Source organism: Arachis stenosperma, chromosome 5, assembly GCF_014773155.1.
Source record: "Arachis stenosperma cultivar V10309 chromosome 5, arast.V10309.gnm1.PFL2, whole genome shotgun sequence".
In the NCBI taxonomy this organism is placed as follows: domain Eukaryota; kingdom Viridiplantae; phylum Streptophyta; class Magnoliopsida; order Fabales; family Fabaceae; genus Arachis; species Arachis stenosperma.
This window is the reverse complement of record NC_080381.1, coordinates 116,486,492-116,497,968: the sequence shown is the minus strand read 5'-3', so window position 1 is coordinate 116,497,968 and position 11,477 is coordinate 116,486,492. Positions and strand designations below refer to the sequence as shown.

General features: G+C 30.3%; 1 protein-coding gene across 1 annotated transcript; it reads right to left on the bottom strand.

Annotated features, from left to right (window-relative positions):
* Positions 1-5,994: 5,994 nt before the first annotated feature.
* On the bottom strand, positions 5,995-8,740 carry LOC130980048 (actin-1). Its single transcript, XM_057903647.1, has 5 exons — positions 8,636-8,740; positions 7,854-7,929; positions 7,290-7,683; positions 6,434-7,047; positions 5,995-6,336 (listed from the first exon to the last, which is right to left on the bottom strand). Exons 2-5 carry the CDS (start codon positions 7,911-7,913, stop codon positions 6,271-6,273), a joined length of 1,134 nt encoding a protein of 377 aa, XP_057759630.1. The 5' UTR covers positions 7,914-7,929; positions 8,636-8,740; the 3' UTR covers positions 5,995-6,270.
* Positions 8,741-11,477: the final 2,737 nt, after the last annotated feature.

Below are 11,477 nucleotides of genomic sequence, written 5' to 3'. Positions count from 1 at the left end.
TTTCATCTTCATTTGTATGATGTTACTGTGCAACAACGCTGCTTAAATTGGCTTCATAGCATATAATGTTTACAAAAAGAGATACATTAACTGTTATATATTTTTTTAGAAATTAAAAAAAAATTATTTTAATGTATTGACGTATAAAATCTTTCTCAATAATATTTATGCGATTTATTTTTGAAATAATAAATTTAAAAATTAGTTACTTCTCCTGATGTGATAATACATTAATGGTTATTAGTAAAAAATATTCTTACACGGAACAATATATAAAAATTAAAGGTTTAATTATTATTCTGTTGGTTTTTATAGTTTTACTAAATTTTTTATTAGGTCTTTATATATATTTTTTTAATTGAGTCTTTATACTGTTTTTAATTTTATAATTAAGTAATTTTCATGTCAAAAATATTAAAATTAATATAATATTTCTCTTAAAATATATATGGTTAAAAATTTAATAGATTTTTAGTTATAAATACCTTCAATTTACGAATAAATATTCATTTAGCTCTAACATATTTTATACTAAAAAATATCTAATTATAAAATTAAAAATAATATAAAAACTCAATTGAAAATATATATATATATATATAAAAATTTAATTAAAAATTTGTTAAAACTATAAGGATAACCATTGATATAAATCCGTAACGTAACCATAGTAAAGGAGGGTAAAAACAAATCATTATTAAGGGCTCAACATGCCATATAAATAACTATAAGAATGCCTAAACTTATTGTTGCATCTCCAATTAGAATACCAACAGTATGCATGATGAGGAACCCTAAATAATGTTGTTGTATATGTGAACTCTTCAGACCACAACATTCAAAGTTTGAAATCATATTGATTTTTAGTTTATGCTACTTTGTTGTGTCAATTTCAAATGGTGTATGATGCATGTATGGAGAAGAGTCCATGCATGAATGTGTTCATGTCATTGAATGTGACTAGTTAGTGTCAAGTTTCAACCATGGTTTCACTTTTAAGAGAGAAACAAAAACTTTGATGTTCCATGCTAGCTAGCTGTATATACATGCTCAATAATTGTGCTTGTGTAGTTAATACATAAAACGCTGATGAGATAGCATTGTTATATATTTATGATCATCATATAGAAATAAAGTATAGGTACTAGTACTTTAGTTTAGATTAAGTTTTAATTTTTTTTCTCAAACATTTAGAATATTTTATCTTTTATTTTGTTTTTCAAATATTTTATTTTTATCTTTTTATCACAATTAACTTCTTCCTTTGTTATTATTGTTTTTTATTCTTCTGCCACTCTCCTTTGGAAGAAATTGTAGTTTTAAAAGAAAAAAAAATTATTTTTACCAATAAACTAAAATAGTATAAAATAAAACGTTTAAAATAAAAATAAAAAAATTTAAAAATTGAAAATAAAACTAAAACCTAACTTAAATATTAGAGACTGAAATAATAATTTATCATAAAATATAATACATAATTTACATTCACCATGAGAAACCCTAGTCACATGTATGGGTAGCTAGATATTAATTGGGTAAACTAATATAGTAAGAACTCAACACACAAAGTGAGCAGTACTAGTAACAAGACATAATTGACAAATAAGAATAAAAACAGCAACTTGTCCTATATTCATAGCTTAATTTATTGGAGCCAATAAGAAGAACCAACAATAAAAGTAACAAAGTAGTAAAATAATATTCTTCATAAATCATAATTGCTCTATTTGTCTGTGTCTTTCAGAATATCAATCTCTCTTATAAGTAACCCTATGAAGAGGCTTTTCAGAGATCTATGTAGGAGATCCGTATAATTTTGTTTGTAATTTCATAAATCATATCACAATAACCTATATATAGAAGTCTATTATGCATGTAAAGACCAGTACAAATAAATCGCTTCATGTGACATGCAATGGACAATTATTGTACATAATTAAGTTGCTAACTTAGCTTTTCTATTTAATTTACATATAATATCATAAGGAAAAGCTAAATTACAAATAGAACATTAAGAAAGAAAGATATGTATATAATGACCTAAAAGTGTTTAAGCTAATTACAAAGACTTTATTGACACAATAAATTGGTTTAAAAATGAATTTTAATTTTTGGCAAAATGTAAAAAAAAAAAAAAAAAAATTGAATATCTAAGAACCATTTCCCAAATTAAATAGCTCCACCAATAAAACTAATTATTCAGAGGCCCCGCCAATTAGTTCTCCAAACAATGCAAGTTGAAGATAATTTTAGAACAAGCTTCCATAAATTTAGGCTTTATTTGATATTGGAATGACGTAGCTATCATCAGCCAACATCACACACATCCCTAGCTACAAATCTTGATTTCACTTTTATTAATAATTTATTTATTTTGTTAACAAGAGGCAGGCTTAGTGTATTTTGAATCTGGTGTATAAATAATCATTTCATATCTTTTTGAAATAAACAACTATATTATCCTCTACCTTTTTATATACTCTTTGCACAATCAATAATCAACTAATCCGCCGCTATACATACATATAATAATTTCCAGTTAATTGGTTACTATACACTTTTAGTAAATATATTGGATAAAACTTAATTAGTCATTATTTACTCAAGAGTAAGAAAAATCCTAATTAATTTTGATATATTATGTATAAAATATTTTATATAATCATCTAATTAAAATTACTTTTTAATGATTATTCATATGATGAATATTATTAAAATTGAAATAATTATATTTTTAATGACAAAACACAATAAATATTTTGTACATTAATGGTGTATAAAACTTTGAAGATAATAGATAATTAAATTAAATACATTTATTATATAACAATATTTAACCAGATATTTATGTAACAACTTTTTATTAACAGTAAACATGAATTAAATATAATTTCATATACAGGTGTTGCATTATTGCATAATTATAAAGATGGGACGCATGCTTGCTTTATTGATATAACAAATGCCAAAAGGTTGGGATATATGAATCACTATGATAAGGATCAGCGCCCCTTAGGGTTTAAAATGGACCAAATCAAAGGCTTATCATTACTATTATTGTAAAAAAAGAAGCTTCTCCTATAAAGGAGTTAAAAGTGATTTTTTTTTTAAGACCCTTGATACAAAGGTAACAATTTAAAGTTTTAAACTATACAACTTAGATTTCATTATTCATCTTTTAAGATCCTTATTAAATTTTTAATGTTAACTACATTGTCAACTCTATCTTCTTTCGGAATTATTAACAAGATGTGTTTATTTATGAAATTCACCGCCCAAAAGAAAAAAGAAAAGATAAATCATATGTAATACTTTCAGCTATGTGTGTATGGGAAGTGTCTAAATTTAGAATATACTCCTTTTTTCAGTTTAGAAGATTTAATTTAACTACTAAAAGAAAATAAGTTTTAAACAATTTAAACCAACAAAAACTTGATGGTATATTTTATTTTCTTTTACAATACATGGTGAAAACTGAGAATATATCAAGGAAAAACTTCAAATTAAACACAATAATAAAATATACCATCAGAATTCGGCTGTGAATTATTGAACCATAAACATGTTGTGTATAAAGGTGGGGCATACAGTGTTCTTTTTAACCAAAGAATTTATTTCAATTTAGTCATCACTTTCGGTTTGTTTCCATTTGCAATCTGAATAATTGATTAAACATTAAAAGTTACTAGGTCCCCACGAACGATACCTAGTGCCAACTTTGGCCCGTAATAATTTGTTATAAAAAAAAAGAACTTACTGAAAAAACTGAGAATCCATGAAAATAAGGGGAAAAAACTAGATACACATGAAAAGTTAAATACTTAATTAACACGTATCAAAATTATTAAGTAGCTCCGTCCTTTATATTACACCACAAATAAGATATTAATAGATTACGTATTAATGTCATTATTTAGATCACTGAACAATTAACATGGCAAATACAGTAATGTGTTAGTACTTAGTAATCACCTAAACTTTTTCTAATATTGAAGCCTATAAATTAAGGTAGATGAAAATGTGACATTTTAATTTAAATTTGACCAATTCAAAAATGATGATTCACATATTATTTTTTTAATTAACTTAACAAAAGTATCCCATACTAAAATTCGTTAAACCATTTTATGCAAGTGTCTAAAAATTAAATGTTACATTGCAACCAATCTAGATTTTTCCCAAGCAGAAATTAATTGGGCCTGGCAATTATAGAGCTTCCCTGCTGGATCATAATAATAATAATTTAAAATACCAATAGCATTATGGTACTAAACGGGCTTCATAAGAAACAAAAAAAAGAACAGTTTTTTGCATTTTGAAAAACAAAACTTGTGGGCAAATAAGCAACCCAAACAGCCCAAATCCACTATTTTCCCAGAATGCTTCATCCATGTGAACAAGAATTTGATTTCCTAATTTCCCCAAAACAATTTGTCTTCTCTGAAGAACAGAATAAGTGAATATAATCCATTATAAGTAGTAGTCATTAGTATATAAGATTCTTCAATGTAGCAATCCTATGCAACTAATTAACGAATTTGAAAATAAATGGAAAATGGGTGTTATGAGATTGAGAGCATCACCATTATGCATGCGGTCCCCAACACTTGTTGTTTTAATGGGGGCATTTCCATGGTTGCACATGCTATTCCATGCTCACCTATCTTTATCTATTCATATTAACATTTTAGGAACTACTCATTTGATGTTACCTATTCTTTTTTCTAAAAATATTTACATTAATGGCAATAAAGTTTGAAACCTAAAAGAGCCCATGTGTATTGGAGTACTGATCAATCAATTTTAAAATATGTGATACATAGTATCCACCCAAAAAAAAAAATTGAAAAGCTTGGTAAGGAATAGATTTGAATCTCATAAGGAGATAAATTTGATTCTCACCTTGTCATACAAATCATTTTGATAGATGATTTGTAAGTACATAAAAGAAGTATATTTTAATTCTGGTAGAATGATCGGCGTTAAATTTATCTAAATCTTTTAATATAAAAAATAAAATCATACATAATTGTTTTATTTGGATATACGTAGCTTTATTCTATTTTTTTCCGAGACTGGTGTTGTTCTAATTTCTTTTTCTTTGAATTAATGAAGCTAGAGAATCTACTTAACAGAATTCTATCACGTAGGTTCTCTTGGCTTCATTATGAATGACACAGTAATGTGCTTTTTTAAGGCCCTTTAATGTGTTGTTGTATCCTTTCAGAAACTTGAGAGGTGCTTGAAAATTGGGGGGCATAGATCTTTGTCAATCTCCTTTTTCTTTCTCTTTGTATTATTTGGTATTCAACCTTACTCCACTAGTAAGTAGCAACTGAGTAGGAGTGTAGTCTCAGTTACTCATTTGCTTAGTGTTCATAATGTGCTACGTGAAGCAATCGTGTAATAAAGACTTGGCGTAGCAAATAAGGATAATGGTTAGTTGGTATGACTAGCCCAAAAAAATTGGATGATCCTTTCTTGCATTCAATGTGGAGCATAGGCTTCCCCCTCAAGCTCTTAAAGGAAACTATTGAGTATATTGTATATGGCAGTAAATGAGTAATCAACCACTCAAACTTTATTTCAACATCTATGTTTTCATAGTAACTTGTCATTTAAAAAATAAATGTGCATGGAGGCTGTTTTAAGCAAATCAAAATTGAAACAGTTTGCCACTTCTTCTGGTCATTAAATCAGCTCATATTTCTCTGTATGTTATCTGAGTTAATATCTATATACTTTAATCTATTCTTATTTTTGGGTAGGGATAGTTTAATTCAAATTATTTTGCCAGATTTACTTCCCTTGGAAACTAGGCATAAACATATCCGGTCGGCAAGCATTTCATTTCCATTTTGAACTTTCTTAATTTGTGCATTGATCACAGAAGAAATGATATCAAACTTAGCCCTAATATCCATTAGCCATTAGCCAATCGCCTTTGCTTGCCAAGAGAGAAAAATACGAAACTCAAAAAGGAAGAGGATATAATTTAAGCATAAAGAGGGCACGCAAGCTTTAGTTCATTGGATACTGGATAGTCTCAGCTAATCTCATACGCATAATGAATGTCAAAAAAGAACTTATCAAATATATAACAGTACTTAAAAAGAATTGGACCATTTTGAAAATCAACTCCTCGCCTTCTCCAAATCCACTCCAGAGAATAACATGAACGGATAACAAAAGCTAGAATATAAAAAAGGGTTACAAAGCGGCACTTCTTCCTGAGGAACAAGACAGCAGTCTCTCTCTTCCTTCAACATCTTAGAAGCACTTTCTATGAACAATTGATGGTCCAGATTCATCATACTCAGCCTTTGCAATCCACATCTGCAATCAAAAGAAAAATTTTCACTTTTCAGCAATCATACACATCAATGGCATTTATCTCAAAGGGAAAAATGAAGAACCAAAGAACAGGACAAACCTGCTGGAAGGTGCTGAGGGATGCCAAGATGGAACCACCGATCCAGACACTGTATTTCCTCTCGGGTGGTGCTACCACCTTAATCTTCATGCTGCTGGGAGCTAATGCGGAGATTTCCTTGCTCATCCTGTCAGCAATGCCAGGGAACATGGTTGTACCACCAGAAAGGACAATGTTACCATACAAGTCCTTCCTTATGTCAACATCACACTTCATGATGGAGTTGTATGTTGTCTCATGAATACCCGCTGCTTCCATACCCACCATGGATGGTTGGAACAAGACCTCCGGACACCTGAAACGCTCAGCGCCAATGGTGATGACCTGTCCATCAGGCAACTCGTAGCTCTTCTCCACTGCGGAGCTGGTCTTGGCTGTCTCCAGCTCTTGCTCATAGTCGAGGGCAATGTAAGCCAGCTTTTCCTTCATATCCCTCACAATTTCACGCTCTGCTGAGGTGGTGAATGAGTAACCACGCTCAGTCAGAATCTTCATCAAGAAATCAGTCAGGTCACGACCGGCCAAATCTAGACGAAGGATAGCATGTGGGAGGGCATAACCCTCATAGATGGGGACTGTGTGGCTAACACCATCACCAGAATCCAACACAATACCTGCAAAAAGAAGGAAAAAAATCATTTATGGAACAATGAATATATCCACAATAGAGGTGCCCCTCTTGGTTGAGGAAGAAATTTATAGTTTTGAACAATTTTCTATGACCAAGTTTATCCCATGGTAGGTGCATGTTGTCATATCATTTTGTCACAATCTCAGCTCTGCAAATATGCTCAAAAAGTCAAAATACAACAACCCAACCCAAATCATAACCGAACAATTTTCAAGAATTGCTTACCAGTTGTACGACCACTAGCATACAGTGAAAGAACAGCCTGAATGGCAACATACATAGCAGGGGCATTAAAAGTCTCAAACATGATCTGGGTCATCTTTTCACGATTTGCCTTGGGGTTAAGAGGAGCCTCAGTCAACAGAACTGGATGCTCTTCGGGGGCCACACGAAGCTCGTTGTAGAAGGTATGATGCCAAATCTTCTCCATATCATCCCAATTGCTAACAATACCGTGCTCAATTGGATACTTGAGAGTCAAAATACCTCTCTTGGATTGAGCTTCATCACCAACATAAGCATCTTTTTGGCCCATGCCAACCATCACACCAGTGTGACGGGGACGACCAACAATACTGGGAAACACAGCACGTGGGGCATCATCTCCAGCAAACCCTGCCTGAAAACAGATACATTTGCAAATCCAATCTCATTCTTATCTCGGATTAACCATAGCAATGTTAATGCCCCCAAAAAAGAGTAACTTGAAAAACATTATGAAAAATAGATCCATCTTGTTTGGATTTCAAAATAAGCTAATCCAAACACACAATTTTATCTATATCGTACCTTAACCATTCCAGTTCCATTGTCACAAACAAGAGGTTGAATGTCCTCGGCTTCTGCCATCTTTTAATGATATATGCTGCATAAATAACCAACATTCATCAACACAAATGCACCATTTCTACAAACAAAGTTAGCATCTGGGAAAAGCTAATGCATGAGTGATCTATCAACCAATAATGCATTTATCCTTCTTTTTCATTTGAATAAATTAAATTAAATTAAAATAATAAGAATGCATGAGTGATCGATCATCCAATTACACATTTCCCCTTTCGTATTTCACTGAATCATTTTTTTTTTCAAAAAAAGAAACAAAATCAACATAGAAGACATCAATTACTCACTCCCGAATTAAGACAAATCAGATACAGTTATCGAGATATTGATTTCAAAAAATATCCACAAAATAATTAATAATATGTAAATCAGGTCCAATTTCAATTTTCATTCAGTTCTTCTAATGCATAGTCACATTATTCCAAACGCAGAGAATGCGATCCTCGATTTCGAGCTACAAATCAACCTAGAAAGATGACGCAATGCAATCTAACATGACAGATCTAGTCACATCCAGAACAAATCTAAACAACTATGACCTAATTAACCAATCCAAATCCAAATCTGAAAACGTAGATTCACGCACATTGCACTAAAAATGCTAAACGAACAGATAAAAACACCGAATGCTGATTCACGAAAATGACAACGGTTTTTCCGATGGATTGAAATGAGAAAACGATGAGACATGAAATGAGATTCAGAGCAGAGAGATCGATGATTACCTTTTGGAAATGCGGAGGAGAAGAGAAGAGAGCGAGAGAGCGAACGTGAGAGAGAGAAAGAGAGAGTCTCTGAGTGAGCCTAAACACACAACACAGTTGAATATAACAAGCTTCACAGTGAATCTGGACCGTTGGATTTCATCTTGTCATTTTTTCCCTTTATTTAAATTTAGTGAGAAATTTTGAGAAATTAACGGAGGAACAACACAATACAACTCTTTTCTCCCTATTTTTTTATTCTTATTTTTAATATAATTTAGTTTTCATTTGCTCCCTAACTAATATGCTCCAATTCTAAAAGAGAAGAGAAATTAACGGTGCTTCCAATATTAAATAATGGATAACGTTAATTTCAGTTTTCAGATAGTAATTTTGTTATTTTCCTTTTTTACAAAATCCAAATGCAACTCGCTTTCACTAAAATGATACCCATCCCCAAGCTATTCTTACTCTCCAATGTCCAAAAAAGAAAGGACATAAAAAAGATATATGAAAGCATCTCAACTTGTAGGCTGTTTTTTTTATATGGAAATTAATATTTTATTATTTTCGGTTATAAAAAAATGGTGTGTTTTAATTTAATATGAAAGTAATTACAAATTAGGAGTCAGATTTGTATTTTAATAAAATTTACAAAATTAAAATTCACACATTTGATTTTATGCTACTTAACAAATCGAATGAATAAGTTTTGTATTTTAAAAATTAAAAAAAAATAATAAACTTTACAAATTAGAGGATTAGATTTGTGATCTCTGTATGAAAAAAAAACACATCAAATTTCATATATTATTAAAAAATATTACTATAAATTCAATATCAAAATTAAAAACTCCACATTCTATCTTCCTTTTTTTAGCAACAAAAATAATATATATTTAATTTTTTATGGTATTTTTTAATCTTCTAGGTTAAAAATTAATTTATTGCAAGTCTGAATTTTATTTAAGAGTTTGTCGATGACTAATAAATTGTTGTATATATGATGAGATTCGAATTTCGAATACTTATTTAAGTAAATGAACTAGCTAACTATTTGACAGTAATTTTAATTTATAATTTTTTTGAAGTTTTTTTTGGTAGAATTTTTTCCTCTAATTATGGAGTGGGGAGCACCAAAGATTCTAGAGACATGGTGACTTTAGCCTTTTGGGATATGCAAAAACCTTAGCTTTTTTGTGTATTGATTCAGCTTTTAATTTAATATCATGCAACTTTACAATAAAAATGTGTTAGCTACAGGACCCCACATTGAGCAACCACAATAGTTGTATACCACTCTGTCAAAAGGGCATTGTAATGTGAGATTTAAAGAGTTGCCAGCCAAGGATTGAAAGAGAGAGGAAGCTAAATTATGTGACCCATTTGAGTTTTGAGACTAGTTGATCTTACAATGGCAGGCTTTAGGTACAATTACAATGTGAGTAACCATGATTTTTATTGGAGATTATGATATGCCACACTCCAAAAGTGCTCTCAAGTTTTAGCTTCTAAAACTAAAAAGTGAACCAAACTTTGGCATGTGCCACTGGAAAGTGTGATTAATAAAATGGTCCAAGTTTATACATGCTCTCACATGATAAAATCACATCATTTAAATGAGTGGGAGATAAAATCATAAGTCAATACATCACCATAAATCTAAGCTTCCTATGGTCCGTTGCTCAATAGAAGTTGACTAAAGCCAATGTACACAATCGTTTTCTTCAGAGTAAATGTTTTGCACCACCTTGTGGTTGTGGAATACTTGATGTTTTTAGCCACAAAATTTGATGTTTAGAAAAGGTCCTTACCATTTATTACCGTAAAACCAAAAACCTAAATATTCTCTAGTTTTATTTCAATTGCTTAAAAAGCTGAAATGTTAAGGGTGTTGAGAATACAGATATCTGTCCACCAATGCATATTCTCCACCAGATTTTCATGGGATTAATTTCATTCATGTAACTACTACCTTGTTTTCCTCAAGCACATGATTTCCATTTTTTTTGCCCCTATTTTTTTCTACAGATCAACATTCTTCCACAAAGAACTCTTGTCCTCCAAAGGAGTATTATTATGTACGAAAAATATATGTTGGATTTCAACTTTCACGTGATACAAGAAAATAAATTGATGTTAGCATTTTTTGGTCAACGTATTGATTATGGGAATTTTTGGTCAACGTATTGATGTTGGGTTTCTCATGTGAAAGCGAGACAAACCCAACAAATATTCAGGGCCCGTAATTCACTCTAAAGGGCCCTTATGCAATTAAAACTGGCATCTACGTTATATAAATCCTATTCCCAAATCAAAGAAAACCCCCCTATTCATTAAATTCCCAAAAAAAAAGGTCACTTTATTTTTTTTTTCTTCTAATGAAAATAGGATTTGCTAAGGAATTTTTAAAAAATTAACCAACAAAATAAAGAATGAGTAAAATTCAAAAGTTTAAATTATTATTAGATAGAGTCAAAAATAAAAAATACATATGCTAATTATTGACTTAAAAAGTTTGATTTCTAATATTTTCACATGTAAAATATAAATTATAAAGTAGACACGATTGAATTATTGCAAGGTTAGGAATATTTAATTTTCAACAACTAATTAAAAGAATTGAATTTAATTGATTTAATTTTAGTATGACACAAGTATTATGGTTCAAATATTTAAATTTGGCATTCTCTCATTCATTTATAAAATACATTTATGCAAGGGTGCAGTATAATGTACGAGGTAGAAATTTTGAAGGAAAAAGTAATCCATGAAATTTGATACTTGTATAACTCTTCTTTCAAGAAACTCTTTCTAATAGGTTTAGCCAGATCGATTCTTCTGACTTCCATTGGTCAATCCA